Genomic DNA, 16,624 nt, shown 5'->3' with positions numbered 1-16,624 from the left:
TCTTGTCTCCAATAGTATACTACGTTTCAAAATGATTGACATCTCGGTAGGTTATGATTATGAAAATTTAAATTTAAGGTGGCAACATTTGTACTTTGAGAGTTCTAGGTTGTTCATTTTTGTACGATTGCACCCACTAAGGTTGAAAATACGTTAATCTTAAAATTTGTGACAATTGTCGCTTTTAATAGATTTTGTGCTTTTTTTCTCCTATTTTCCCTTCTGTTCGACGTTTATTTCTTTAAGAAAACCTGTCTTTTTTAAGACAAATTTTTCTGAATATTTTTTTTTACTAAGAAAAGTTTTAAGACCGACAATGCTAAGACAATCTTTACCTCATCTCACTCAAAGAAAACGAGAAGCAGCTTAACGAATTTTTCAAAAAGTCTAATAATTCCAATAAAAAGAAATAATGTTTGAATATTTATTTTACAAAATGTAACTGTAAATTCCACTGCTAGTTAATAAATAATAGTTTCTTGCTTATTCTGCTTTCCTTCATTAGGCACATTACATCCATTCAGTAAATGTTCAGTTATCTCACTCACCTTTCCACACATTTTACACCTCTCTTCGTCTCTTCGGGTTCTAATAAAAACTTACACTCCCCCAATTTCCACACTGTTTTGTGCGCACTTCAGAATTTTGCCATTATTCTCTTCTATTTCACATTCTCGTTTTATACAGCATATTCTTCCCTATATATGCACTTTTACTTCCTTGCAGTACCTTACATTCTGATCTTCTTTTCGATCTTTCCTCAAACTTCAGTTTTTTTCCCCGATTCAATTCCCAACTTTCCTCTTTTGTTCTTATATTATTTTTTCAGACAGAATTCAACACTAATGTCATTTTTAAGACGTAACTTTTTTAGAACTAAAATTAAAGTCTGGTTTACAGTCTCAACGCCTACCAAGATGAACACGTAAATTAAAAAAAACATCTAAAGTAGATTTCATTGAAATTGGCATAATAGGTGGCTATGGAATTTCGTATTTAAGTTTGTAGCCCTGCGCATGTCCCTGATATAATAGCTGATGGGGTTTTTGTTTTTCTTTGATTACTTACCTACATGGTTTATTGAACTGACATGACTGACATTTGTATTAATTTTTTCACTGTTTTCGTTACTTGTTTGTTATTCCCACTATTTTTTCAAATTATAATCTAAAGTAGTTCTCTTCAGAACCCCAGATTTAAAGTACAGGCTAAGGTATGTTTGAAAACATAATCAATTTCTTTTTGTTGTTCCTGTTTTAGACATTTTAGGTTAATGGAATCAAATATACCAATTTGAGTTTAGCCAAATTACTTTATCCACGGCAAAACACGATTTTTCAAGCTTCAGTACGCGAGGCTTCATTTTGTACAGATTTCCACTCCGATCGCAACAACTTTACCATTGTTTAAAAATTCACAATTTTGTCCTACATTTTTAATGAAAAAATCCAAACCCCTTTTGGCTGCTACTTTTACGGAAAACAAATTGTGTTTCATCTCCGGTGTGAATGAAACGTATTTTAAAATTTCAGAAAGCCACTTGTTATCAACGAAAGTCTATATTTTCTCCAAAGCAATTAGTGTATGTTTTTGTGTCAAAACTACACCTACAAAGGGATGAAACTTTTTATGGAGAAAAACTCTCTCTGAAAACCTTTGAAATAGGGTTCTTTAAAAATAAAATTTTAACTATCTTAACCTCACTTTTTTTAGTGACAAATTTAGTTCCTTAATATGTAAAGCCTTTTTCATATTTAAAGCGCAGTTTACACAATCATGGCCTACTGTTATGCCAATTTAAATGAAATGGGTTATACTTTGCGTTCTTAATAAAGAAGTCATTTTGAAAAAGAGCTCATTATGAAACGCAACATTTTATTTTTTAAGATTGGTATCAGGTGTAACCCTGAGAAAATAATAAAACAAACAGCAGAATCTCACAGTAGAAATTATTTTTATTAACGAGAAAATTTAAGTTCACTTTTCCGTCGTTTTGTATATTTTTATAATCTGAATCGTCATGTCGTAACACAAAATTTTCTAAACAGCAAAATTTTGATTTTTGAGCCATAATACAGCAGAGTAAAAGAATAATCTAAAGAACTCGTTTTGGAAGACGTTTGTCAAACTTAAACGTTATAAAACTCGCCGCTACGCGGTTCGTGTTCTACACTTAACTTTCAATTATGATACAGGGATGTTCCGTCTAAACCCCATATTAGAAGTATTGAGAGTTCGAATAATCGTTCTCCTAAACGAAAATATTTTTAAAATGGCGGCATTTCCGATTATACCGGAAGTTAGTCTCAACTTTCTTATTTTAAAATGAAAGGTATATTTTTTATTGCATTTCTGGATTAACAGGATTATTTTAAGGGAGTTTTCATCAGCTTTCCCTATACCTAAATTTAGCCGTTTTTGAAATATTTGGAGTTTTTTTTTTAAATTTTGGATTTGCACTTTCCACTTTAAAAATCGGTATTTGATTTCCATAGCAAAAAATAACTTGAAAATTCTTAACTTTAGGTGTAGGAAATGTTAGTACAGATCGATGCAGAATTAAATTCTCTTTCATTTAGGGAAAAAAAGATTGGGGTATTTTATTTGAAAAAATTGAGTTATGAACAATTAAATTATTACAAAAGTAACCTTAAAATTTTGGTGTTTTTAATTTTTTTTCAAAATTTGAAAACTCCCAGAAGAAAGATCTAAGCCTTCTCTTTCAAACGCCAAGAAAACGAATCCAAAACTTTAAAGAATGGCAGAGTTACCGATTTTTAAATTGGAAGGTGCAAATCCAAAAATTTTTGATTTTCATTAAAAAAAATAACCGTTTTTTATTTTAGATACAGCTTCAATTTTTTTGTTTTCATTAATACTTTTCTTATTAAACAATAATAACAAAAAAAAATTCTTCCACCTTTTTTTGTAGTTTCTCGATTTTCAATTTTTTTTTTATCAAAATTGACATCTTTTTCATGCAACTAACTAGATAATAACTAACTAAACCGACCCCATAAAAAGTTTACATTTAATTGCTCCCTTAAACATTTATTTATGAAGCTGTAGTGTCTTGTTTATGGACGACAACTATTTCCTAAGTATTACTGGAGTAAAACAGGCAATCCGAAATTTAAACCCTTTACTACTCTAATATTACACCAACTGCTACAATATTTCAGTTTTATGTTTGTCTTTAATAGTTGTATGTCAAGTCTTTATTTATTTTTTTAAATTTTCGAATTTTAACAGAATTTCATTTAATACATAAAAAATTACACAAAAAAATTTTGCTGACAGTGCATCAGGAATTCGCAAACACTCTGCACGATTACAATAAATTATTCACACTTTTTTCCAACTGAAGTTCCCATTTGAAATTTTAATCGATCTGCACTAGACATTTTCATCGTCCGGTGATTATTTTTTAATGGACGTTGTTATCTCCTGACAGTCTTATTTACAACTCGAAAAAAATCCACCAACTCAACATTCAAATATTTTTCCCTCCAAAATAAAACAGAAACGTTCCGACTGAACGAGTCCCTTGTTATTTCGCCCTCGCATATCTCCCGTAGTGCATGTCGCCAATTTAAAGCATGGATGCTTGTGGCAGAAATGTGAAAAAAGACATTCAAAAATGGATCCGAGCTGAATTTACCTTTCGGTGGCGTCTCCTTCGGCCCGCCGGATCTGGCCAGCTTGACTGAACACGTATATCCTGGACGTATCCTTGTACCATTTGACGCTGTGCAAGGTGCCACATTGGTTCACGTCCACCCTGCAAGGCAGGAGCACATTCGTCCCTACAAGTGCTCGAACTTCCGTCTCCTTCGCCGCTGAAAAGAAACGACTTTTATTGAAAACAAGCCAACTTTGCGACTACGAATCGAAAACGCGAAAACTTTTCCAATTATGGAACGTCGTCATAACACCTTTGGCAAATATGTAATCTAGTAATTTGATGAAGTCAATTAAAATTTGTTCGATTCCAGTTTGATTTTGTAAAAAGAGTTGCATTTTTTTTAATTCATTCAATTGACCTGATTTTGTTCCATGAATCGAACAGTGCAATAAACATTTACGGACGAAATCCAACAAAAACAACTAAAACGTCTGCACGAATTTTTCGCTCGGTGGATCTTATCCATGCGGAATTCACGCCAAAATTACAATATTTTTACATAGTTTAAATTACCCCAGATGCTCATATGCACGATTTATCGCATTTTGCAAATGTCTTGGAAACGAAAAGTTTAACATTTTACAAAATTTTTAAAAATTAGTAACCTCGCTCTGGCCGATCCAGGGGTGTGTAATCGGTCGATAACTTTTTTGTTACTTGATATAATTATAGAGACCAGATTTTAGGACGTTAAAAAATGCAAATAGAAATTCTAAAAAAACAGTAAAAACATAAAATGGGACATTATACTAGCAAAATAGGTAACAGAATTCTAAAAAAATAAAAGTTTTTTAATTTATAATATCTCAGACAATTATATATGTTTTATACAAAATCTAATTCAGTATGTCCCTTGACTTAAAGCAAAATTTGTGTTTGAAAAACTTGAAAAAATGTGTATTTGCAACACCAATATCTTATACTGTTTCTATGATTCATTTAAGCTTGCTTGTTATGTTGCTGTTAAAATATGCTTCATCTATAAAGTACGTCGTCAACAGGAATATATCTTATAAGTCTAGAAAATACACTAATGCATATTTTTGTCAATTTTGACATTATTTTGACATAATAATAATTTCCGAATTTAGAAAATTTCTGATTCAATATTAGTGTTGCAAAAAATCTTGAAGTTTTACAGTTTAAAAATTTCAGCCGATATTAAAATTATTTAAAATTATGATTTTAGGACAAAAAAGGTTATATTTATCGTTTTAGCACGAATACCGGATTTTAGGATTTTAGAACACAAAATAATTTATGTACAAATTCTATTTCATCTAAAACGTTTAAAATTTTGGGTCTCATCCACGGGCTTTAAATAGAATCAAAAAGGGATTTTATTTAAAATCTGGTCTCTATTGATATACAGGGTGATTTTTTAGGGTCTACATTAGAAACTACTTCTTAACTTCTAATGCAGATTGGAATTTGAAATTTTGTACACAACTCCAAATCAACCAGTCTCAGTTCAACTAAATTATTTTCAAAATGACTGAACTTCCGGAACGACAAGAAATTGGCGCCAACACTTATTTTTATTGCATTTCTAAATTCTCCTCTCCAAACTGAGTAAAATTTACCTAGTTGTTAGTACTTATCAGTCACAGTTTTTAACATGTCAGTTTTTTAGTCAAAAATTTTTATTTGCAAGGGTTCATTTAACACATCACAGCTCTTGAACCTTTTGCGATAAGTGAATAATTCTTTTTGCATTTGATAACTAAATGATGATTAACGAACAACTATAACTCAGTTTTTTTCAAATGAAATAACTCTATTATAAACTGTAAGAGATGGGTATAGGACATGTTAATCAAAGTCCTTCTACAAATCGATTGTCGTTGAGAAAATACGATATTTTTTTTGAAAAAACTGAGTTATAGCTGTTTGTTAATTATCATTTTTAAAAAATCACATTAGCTTTGCAATTTGACAGTTAAAAATTTTGAAAATTTTAGAAAGCTTTTCGAACCTTAGGTTATCGAATGCAAGAAAAATTATTCATTTATCGCAAAGAGTTCAAGAGCTGTGATGTTTTAAATGAACCCCTGCAAATGAAAATTTTGACCAAAAAATTGACATACGTACAGGTAAGTACTAACAATTAAGTACATTTTACTCAGTTTGAAGAGGAAAATTCAAGAATGCAATAAAAATAAGTGGTTACCATTTAAAATTTCAAAGTTGGCGCCAATTTCAGATAGTTTTGGAAGTTCAGCCATTTCGAAAATAATTTAACTGAAATTAGTCGATTTGGGTTGTGTAAAAAAATTCAAATTGCTATCTGTATTAGAAGTCAAGAAGTTCCTAATGTAGATCTTAAAAGAATCACCCTGTATTGACATACCGTTTTGAACATCTGGTGTAAAAATATTTTTATTATATACAGGGTGTTGTTTACAGTGTAGTAAGGTTTTTTAAATTTTTTCGTAAATATTCATAGCCGACTACGCAGAGATTTTTCAAATGTAGATCTTTTTTATAAGAAAAAATTAAATAATACCGAAACGGAAAGAGATAGACCTAAAAAAGTTTAAAGAAAGTACTATTAAAAATGTATAGAGTGTTCCATTTAAAAAAATATAACCTTGGTTCACTGCTTTGAATACAACACCCTGTATATAATAAAAATATTTTTAAATAGTGCACTTTATGTAGATCTAAAAATGTTAAAAACGGCATTCAATACATCAAACAGCAAAAGAGTTATACACCGATTACACATTCCCGGGTCAGCCTGTATGTGGATAGATGAAACAATGCGAATTCCCATAATGTCGTTGACTAGAACCGTATTCACTCCATTAGTCCGCTTTTTAATAAAACTTCATTGTTTCTGTGGTATTGGCTCATTTTTATCGCACAATCTACTCCTCTGAATAGAATTTTTGTAACTCGGAATTTCCTATTGTAATTTATTTTTCTACTTGACACAAACACTACCGTTTGATATTTTCACGTATCTGAACATATTGTAATTGGTCGGAATTTCCATCGTCTCCTTGATTAGATTCATGCATGATATTCGATGATTCGTGATAGTTGCTCCGGAGATGACACGTTCCGCTCCGGAATGTATTCCGGACACGTACTTAGTTCACGCCGACTCCGGTAGATGCGTGATGTGAGACACTGTGAAATCCCTATGTGTTACTTCCACCTATGGGACGCATGAATGCGACGTAGACGGAATTCTACTCGAAACTTTGAATAAAGTCGAAAAATCTAAATAAATTTTGAAAAGCAAACTCATCAAAATAAAAAAGGAAACAATACAAGCTAAAAAGCTTTTAATGACACTCATTTCATTCATTTAACAATGCTTTTGGAATTATATAGTGCACAGATAAAATCTGATAATTATTGAAAAATATCCAATGTAGTTGTGGAGTTTCCTACATGATAATTTGATAATAATTACAGTGCTAAGCCAGTACGAAAAGTTGAATAGCATCAAACGTATTGTACTTTGTGGAATCAATAAATAAACCATTAAATTCACTCAATTTTGACTACAGCGACAAAAAAGAAACTAATCGTCTCTCACAAACGTTTCGCTTGAACTATTTTCAAATTTAATAAATTATCAGAAAATAAAAAGTTTTCATATTTCTTTAAAGTGTCGACGCTCGCAGTGACAAATGTCCTGTCATCTCTTCATGAACTACTTCTATATATAGTATTCAAGCAATACATCAGTGACAGTTGCAAAATCACCAAATCGCTGCGATATTACCTTAAAACATGTTTCGTCCTTCACCTAAATATTCAATAAGCGTGAAAGCGGTCCAGCAATATGAAATACCCATCCTTTCACGCTTCCGTTGCCTAATCTCTGGCTTTAAGGTGATATATGTAAGGATTAGCGAACCAAGTGACCAAGCTTACAATCTAAACATAGATAATGTTGATTTGCGACAAGAAGACGGCTCGATTCTCCCCTCTAGATCCGTCTCCTATACGGCAGCTTTTCCATTACCATCATATCGGCTTATTAACTCAACGGAAAAACTAGCCACCCTTGTTGAAATTGCTGTCAGTGATATGTAAAAAGCAATATATAAAGGGATGAGGGACACGCCTGTTTTGATTCGTTTTTAATATGGTAAACACGAATTTTGTGGGGTGTTATACTCCGATTAACGAATGTTTTAGAAGCCATAACACTTACTCCAACAGAGTAAAGTGACAAATTCGCAGTAGTTTAGAAGTTATAGTCGAAAATATGTTTTGCATATTTTTGAATTTACCAGAATTTTTCACAATAACTATTTATTGATAATAGACAAAAATTCGACAAAAATCAAAGAAACTTTTAAATTGATCCATATAACATTTTTAGAGTTTCTAGCAAAACTGTATGTACTTCACACATAATATTTTGACGTAAACATGGGTATATAAAATATTCCGGGAAATCGATTGGCGTCCAGAAAATTATATATATATTTATATTTATATATATTTTTGACTGTTTCTCGATAACTAATCTTTTTGAAAATGATAGGGAATTAAATTTGCTTTACAATGATTATAAACTGTAAACACAAACAGCTAGCGCCACTAATTTCGCAGTTATTGGCAATAGACCGCTCCGGGTAGGAAAAATCGACAATAATTTTGTCAAAAATTTAAAAACTGAAAACTTCAAACTGATCAAAATGCACTTCAAGAAGTCTAAAAGTGTATAAAACGTCGTAGAAATAGACAACAAAAATTAAAATTTGCGTAAATTTTTTATGAATATATTAGACTAGAGGTGGCGTAGTGATAAGAGGTCATTACTTCCCGCAGGTAGGTCCGGGGTTCAAATTCCACAGAAGTTGGCAATTTTTCTCTAATTCAAATTGAAACACTATTTCAAATAAGTAATAAAAGATGGCGGGCGCACAAGTGTGCGAACTTTAAAACATACAGGATACGCCAGAACTCGCGCCCCAGAGAAAAATGCCATGTAAGATAAGATACCAAGAACATGAAAAAAACTCTACTTAACATTTTAACTTAATTTAACAGTTGACATAAAATATACAGTTCAGGTTGGGAAATGGCCACTTACCAACTTAAACTGTCATATTTTTTAAAATTTAAAAAATGTCTTATTGACTTTCTGTTGTTTAAGAGTAGAATGATTGTGAATAAAATAGTATACTGGGTGTGTCAGAACTTGCGCCCCAGAGAAAAATTTCAAATAAGATAAAATTGCAGGAACAAAATGTTTAAAAAATTCTATCTATCAAAAAATTTTGACATTTTTTAACTGTATTTAATGATACTGATGATCTTGAATATGTTTTTTTATAATCATTTAGTAAAGGTACAAAAATTTTGCCAATAAAAACGACAAATAACATTAAACAGAGTTATAATTTAGGATACAGCTTCCTTGTTTCCTCTTCAAATAGCCTGTAGCAAAAAAACTTGAAAAATTATTTTACCAACAGAAACAAATAGAGTCAAAGTGCAAAATTTAAACCCTCATAACTTTGAAATTGTTATAGATAAAAAAAATTAACATTTTTTTCATTGGTATCTTTTCTTACACGGCATTTTTCTCTGGGGAGCGAGTTCTAGCGCACCCTATATACCTAATAAGAGAATGAGCGCATAAGAGCAAATAAGAGAGTAGTAAGCGCATAAGCATAAGAACCGCATAAGCAGCTTTTTTTAACTAAAATCATAAGTTTTAATAATAAGAAATCCGCAAGATTTTGAAATTTTGCAACCCAAAAACAGTCAATTATTTTTATTTCAAAAAGTTATTAGTAATAGTATTTTTTACTCAAATTTAAACTAAATAGTTTTAAATAGAAATAAAATAGAAAAGTGACCAAACCCTTGTCTTTCATTGAATGATTTAAATTCTTGACAAATTAGTATTTTCGCCCAGTTGGCAATTTTTTTTTCGTCGCCTTTAAGCATAAGTCACAAAATTGCATAATACGTTGTAGTAATGGCCATATTAAAGACTCAAAAAAGTGCATTTTGAAAAAATATAAATTTTTTGTGTTGTATTCGCTAGTAAATCATAAAAATAATCGGTTAGCTTTTAAAATATGGTCTTCTAGACGTAAAATCACGCACTGAACATGATGTAAAAGATTAAATTACTCTACGATCAATGAAATCTGCATTTAAAAAACGACTTTATACCGTACGTGATAAACAAGACATGTCCAGCCAACTCGTCCTCTTAAAATGTAAACAGTCCTATAAATATTTACGCGAGGGACATTGCGGATACGATTCCATTCTTGCTATATTGAATATCAGATCTTTCCTTTTTCCATCCAGAAAACCAGGTTTCGGCTACATTAAAAACTGCTCTGCTTTCCAAAACTTTATTTCCAATAATAATCAATTAAAAAGTTAGATATGACTGCTTCTTTCACTTGTGCCGACTGAAACTTTATAATAATAAAAAAGTTACTATATGTGCTTTGAAATATTAGTTTTCTTTCACTGAAAGGTTTTAATGTGCATCCCCCCGTGTTTTTATTCAGCAGACTTTTTACAAACTTGGTAAAAGCTTTAAAGCTCGCCGAATCCTTTTAATGTTTGTCTTTTGTCCATACGTTCAAATAAAACTTTTCGTATAACCAAATTATTTATATCTGAAAGAAGTCGATCTTATTGATGTTATTAAAATTACGTTTCCGTAAACGAATACAAACAACTGAAAATAATAAATCTCGTTTATACAGCTTTTCCATATCTTAGACAAGGTGCTTGAGGCCATCTGGTGCCCTTATGGGCGATTAGTCGCGTGGCGATAATGAACAGCTCACCTTGTGTACTTTTGTGCTTTAGTTTGACTTTGTGGAGTTAGTTGATAGTCTAAACATAATTTATAAGGAGAGTTAAATGTGCTTTTCCAAGCCCATATTATATAAATCAATAATGTTTTATCTTTCTAACGTTCTGAGAAATAATTATTGCACTTTATCTTTTAAAGTTGGAAAAAGTTGTATGAAAGCAGCAACAGCTGCACTAAACGAGAAAAGTAATTTTCTTTGACCTCATCTCCACGTACTGATTGATCTCGTTTACGATTTCAATTAACATGAAAAGGCTTTCGCTTTTTTCCATTTTAAAACTTTTCTAGAATTGAAATGCGGGTTTAGTTAGAAAAGGTCACCTATAAAAATAGACCTCAGTGAATTAGTAAAGTTCATTATGATAAATATTAATCTAGTGCATCGCCTGAAATTATTTTTAGAATACAATTAGAATAAATTAGAATACAAACTTGTGCTTTTTGTTTATTGAAACACTATATGTTTTATGGCATTCTTGGATGTAGCTTTTAATTTCAATGTTTTTAAGTTAAATTTTTATTAGTCGATTTTGCACAGTTTTTGAAATAAGTCCCTAGAAACATTAGTGTTTCATTAAAAAAAAATTGTAGTGTAAGTTTTTTTTGGAGCACGCTATATAGTTGAAAATATTTTTTTTATATAAAATAATAAATAGACTGGCTCAAAGTGATTTATTTTCCCGCTAAATCCTCTTGTGCAAATCTAGTAATAAAAACTAATAAATATGGCCGTTGATCTCGAACCGGAACGGTTTTATTTATATTGGCTTTTGTGATTTTTTTTATTGGATGAAATCTAAAACACATTTAAGTTCGGGTCGTCCCGACTATAAAAGAAATCGTTACGAAAAATAGCCTCACGGATTGTACTTTATTTACATGAAAGTGTGGACCCCCGCACAACCGAATCACAAATCACTTCAACCGCATCCATACATCACATTTCCGTATAAAAATTTCGATTTCGAGTATAACTTTTCAAGTGGTAGAAAGATATATGTCTTGGCTCCGGGACATTCCTCTTTTTACGCAACTACTTAATACACGCCAAAAGGGAATCAACCGATGAGGAAGTGTCATAAAACTTTTGCGACGATGAAAATCCGGGACAATTTTTAACTATGTGCTTTTTTATGACTTATCTCCTTCCATAATCTCACGTTACAAAAACGTGCTTTTAAACTACACGTTCATATTTTTTATTTTATTTACAGAAACCTTGTCGCATAGCTTTAAAAAATATTTTAGAAAAACATTAATGCTTTCCTACTGAATTAATATAATAATAATAGTAAAAATAACAGTAATAATAATAAAGCTGTTTTATTGAATTGTAAGTACAAGTGAATACAATTCGAGAGGCGAAGTTTAGCAAATACTATTCGGACTTAACCCTCTCAACAATAAAAAAAAATAATAATAATAAAACAAGTAAACAGAAAAGTAAATAAATAAAAAATGAAAAAATAGGCATAATAGTAAAATAAAAAAATTGCATTAAAGTTTAACCAAAATTAAGAAAAACTACTTACTACTGCTGTTAATATACGATCTTTTATAAAATACGTTGTCAATCACATAAAATACAATTATTTTGACAATTTTGACATTATTTCGACAAAATTCTATATAACAACTTCTAAATTTAGCAAAATTTTTGATGTAATATTAGTATTAAAAAAAATTTTGAATGTAACCTAAGTTTTATAGTTTAAAAATCTCGGTCTATTGAATTTGATCGAATTTAACCTACAAGCTCGATTGTTATACTGTCTATAAGACTCTTGTTATCTAAATAACGATTTTTGAAGACTAATATGTCTTACACAGTTTCTCTGGTGTATTTAAGCTTACGTCTTATGTTGAGGTTAGTATAGTCTTTTTCATATTAATGTACAACAAGTAGCTTGTAGAAGTCTAAATGCATCTTTACTTTAAAGACTAATTCACGCAAAAAGTGTCATTAATGTCATTCAGAGCAAATTTTATCACATCAATATGTTTGTTATCGTAAGTTAATTACGTTGTTAATTTTAATTATTTTTTACTACCCGAGGTACACAATGATTAAAAAAAATATTTTTAAGGAAGATTGAGGTTAGAATTGTTAGAATTTTTGCATGGTTGCCACCTTTCAACGACTACTTCGATGAACATTAATATTTGTATTTCAGGGCAAAACAGTATTAACCACCAAAACACAAATTTTTCTGAAGAGCACTTTTAAAACTATAATTTTGTTTAGATGTCTGTTATATTCATAATATTTAAAAACAGCAAAAAATGGAGTTAATACTTTTTTGCTCTGAAGTACAGATTATAAAAATGAGTATATATATATATTTTTTTTTCCATTTTAATGTGCATCAAGTAGGTTGTAGAAGTCTAAATGCATCCTTAATTTAAGGGCAGATTCACACAAAAAATATCATTAATGTCATTCAGAACAAATTTAATCACATCAATATTACCAAATTTCTTAAAGTTTGCTACCTTATGTTAATTACCTTGTTAATTTTAATTATTTTTTGCTACTTGGGATGCACATTAATTTAAAAAAAATGGGAAAATTGAGGTTAGGATTGTTTGAATTTTCGCATGGTTGCCACGTTAAAAGTATCCCTTTCAACGATTACTTCGATGCACATTAATATGAAAACGAGTATATATGCTCTTTTATAAAATACGCGGTCAATCACATAGAATGCATCTATTTTGTTAATTTTGACATTATTTCGTCAAATTTCTTTACAACAATTTCTGAATTTAGTATAATTTTTGATCCTATATTAGTGTTGAAAAAAATTAGACAACGCAAGTTTTACAGTTTAACTCTTGTTGTTTTAATAGCTATTAAAGTTTTGTGTGTAGTGTTTTTCTAAGTAATAATAAACATCTATTTTTTAATTACTTCATATTAAAGCAAGCTGCAAAGTTGGTTGCACGCCTGTTGTCTTGCTTGAGGTTAAACATTCCGATTTCGAAATAATTTCTTTTAATAAAGTCTAATTAAAAATTCCTCAGGTATTAATTAATAAAGCACGTAACACCACAATTATTAAATTTTGTTTGTCCGTCAAAACATAAAACATTTATACAAATTACATTCCGTCATATTTGGGCAAATATTAAATTTAAAATCTCGTAAATTGTTGGTTAATAAAAAAATGTGTTCGCACATGAAAAACTTGTGTAGTATGCAACTTTAACAAGCAGTCGAAAAATTGATCAAACCCTTATCACCACATTTTCGTTCTTTATACATACATAAGACATTTCTCGGCTCGTTGTTTGAATATAAACTACGCCAGGCTTTGACATTTTACGTCTTTCCGTTTTACATTTTCAAATATCCGAACTGAGAAAAATGTTATATTAAATTTTGCATACAAAAATAGCAAAGTTGGTACACAGTCGTACCTACAATCAAACACAACATAAAATTCGAATTATTCTTTTCGATAAGCGTCGCGAAATGATAACACTTTTACGGCGAACGTTGATGCATTCTGTCATTTGGAAAAATGCACCTCAGGGATGCATAGAGCTAATAGAAATGTCGAATGGAAAATCTTCAAATTTATGATCATTTAACTTGCATAAAGACAGGAAGTGTGTCATTAGAATTACCTGGAGCATTTTCCCACAGTCTTACAACAAGAAATGTAAAGTGAATCATTATATTAAAATGTTGTTAGCCCCATATATACGTGTGAAAGTTTAAACAATACCTCCGCAGACTTCATTCTTGAAGAGTAAAAAACGTCCTTGAATAATTATTTTTGTCGTTAATGATGTGAATCAGTCTCAAGTTCAGGTCGGACCGGATGCCAAAAAAAAACACCTTGAGTGTGTCAAAAGAAATTAACAATGACCTAATGTGTAAAGAATATCTCGAGTTATTACGAGAAATATCGAAAGCGTTCTCAAGGGCCTCTCACATTGAACCAAATGTCCAAGACAGAAGAAAAGCGCAATTTTAATTATAGCTTCTGAAATGAGAAACGCTACAAATAAAGTGATAAGCCATGAAAAGAAAACGAGAAGAAAATCGTGTTATACAGCTATCAGAAGCATATTTCATATTTTCAGTGGGTGCATAAACGAAAATTTGATAAATGAATCGTCTTTAAAGCAATAAAAATAACATAAAAAATAATTCAGATTTTCTATACATATGTTGGTATAACTTGCAGGACTTGACAACTACGCGAAAAAACAATATCTTCTCCTCTATTTTTACTGAATTTAATGTTTGGAACAATTAAAAACAATATTATTTTTTGTTTAGAACAAAAAAAAACAACAATTAAATAAAGTGTAAATAAAATAATACATGATCAAAGGTCAAATGCTTCAAGTTGTTGAGTTTTAAAAAATAATACACTATTGTTAAATTAAAAAAAAAATCGGAAATTATAAAAAATGACTTTTTTTGAAAATGTGCATAGATGTTCGTAAATGGAGTGCTGGGGTAGCAATTTCATCGTCTAGATGATAAAAAATACATTGTTGTAAATCTGCGGTTGTTAATTGCTAACGATCTTTAACATGAGATTTCATTGTTGCATTTTACATTGACATTTATAAAAATCGACCAAATTGTCTACAAAATTAGTAAGGATTGATTCTCTTTTTATTTTTTTTACTTTTTATTCTCACATGAAGATGACATTGTGGTTGAAACGCGTTGTGTTTTAATAAAAGTTTGGTGTGACGGGTTTAATCGTGTTTTTGTTCATTCTCTGTACAGTCATTGATTGCTAAGATATCAATGATCAAAGACAAAAAGATCCTTTTTTAGATACCACAGCAACAAATTGACGTAAAAAGAATTTTGAAAATGCAATTTAAAGCTGAATAAACAACCTATCCGAACCAAACAATAATTTAATTAATAAAAATTTTCTCAAGTCCGTACACTAAAAATTTTTTTTTTGTAAATTACAATTTTTTTCCTGCACTATGCGTAATAACCGTACCTCGAAAATTTTTTTAAGTAAAGATCTCAAGACTAGAAACTTGAAGCTTCAAAATGTTTTTATTAAATCTAGATACAACCATTTTTTCAAAAATCACCGAAGAATTTAAGAAATTATTTGTTTCCTTAATTTTTTGAAGTAGTAACATTCTACATAAGATGTTTATGTAGAATGTTTTGTTGTTATGAAGTATTTGAGATAATAACAAATCTTTTTTGACGGAGTTTTTCACTAAAAGCTTAATTCTCAATTATTTTTATCTCGAAAGGGAAATTAGAATAATAGAAACTTTAAGACATCTTTGCGACATTAAAAGTAATTATAAAAAATGCAACGTTACTAAAAAAAGTAGAACAAACACAAAATTCCAAATATTATTAGGAGTTATTATTTTCTATGGGTGCCCGTGAACAATTAAATATTGCACTTTTGCACTCGTTAAACAGCAGAATAATGAAAATTCACTCACAATTTATATTAGTAATAAACCCGGGAATAATTCACTAGCGCTCATCAAAAATCTACATACCGAATAAGTAATAAAACGGACCCGTCAACTGTAATAAATTTTTAACGTAATTCATCATTTCGTATCATAAACCAAATCTACTCTCTTTATAAAACCGGAACAATGGGTGATAATTGCCATGAAAATGAAACGTTACGTTTCCATTAATGAAAAAAGAAAGCATTTCCAAATATCTTTATTACCTTGCGTTCATCAAGATGATGAATATTTAGGGTGAAATTAAAACTGATCGCATAATAATAACACATCTGGACTTTACGAGGATGAATATTTGTGTCAGATGTATCCACCCACTAATTAGTACATTATGTGGAATACAAATCAGGTTTAAAGACAATTTCACTAGATTCAGACACGCACTTAAATAAATTAGATTGTTTTAATGCAATTAGAACATCCAAGACATCGATATTGACGTTCTAAAAATACACATTTCCACGGAGACACAAGCTACAAAAAGGAATTTCATTTGCATTCTAATATCGCCATCAATCTTTGACAATGTTATAAATTCGCCATGTCATAAGTCGGGATGATACAAGTGATCTATGACTAAGATTTCCTACTTGGAGCAACTTTTCTCGCTTTAATATCTCCTGAACTACACT

General features: G+C 30.3%; 1 protein-coding gene across 5 annotated transcripts in view; it reads right to left on the bottom strand.

Moving 5' to 3' along the window:
• LOC123016327 overlaps positions 1-16,624 on the bottom strand; it is a 193,403-nt gene that overhangs the window by 103,165 nt on the left and 73,614 nt on the right. For all 5 annotated transcript variants that reach the window (XR_006413436.1, XR_006413433.1, XR_006413437.1 and 2 more), the window contains exon 2: positions 3,662-3,839. Coding sequence is in view for 1 of the 5 variants with exons in the window: in XM_044416666.1 (XP_044272601.1) it covers positions 3,662-3,839 (178 nt within the window). In the remaining 4 variants the exon portion in view is untranslated. The remainder of the gene's footprint in view (positions 1-3,661; positions 3,840-16,624) is intronic.

The sequence above is a fragment of the Tribolium madens genome, unplaced genomic scaffold (assembly GCF_015345945.1).
Source record: "Tribolium madens isolate multiple individuals breed KSU strain unplaced genomic scaffold, Tmad_KSU_1.1 Scaffold_11;HRSCAF=98;Tcas5.2_LG3b, whole genome shotgun sequence".
NCBI lineage: Eukaryota > Metazoa > Arthropoda > Insecta > Coleoptera > Tenebrionidae > Tribolium > Tribolium madens.
Note: the sequence above shows the minus strand (reverse complement) of the source record. Positions and strands in the feature narration are given on the sequence as shown.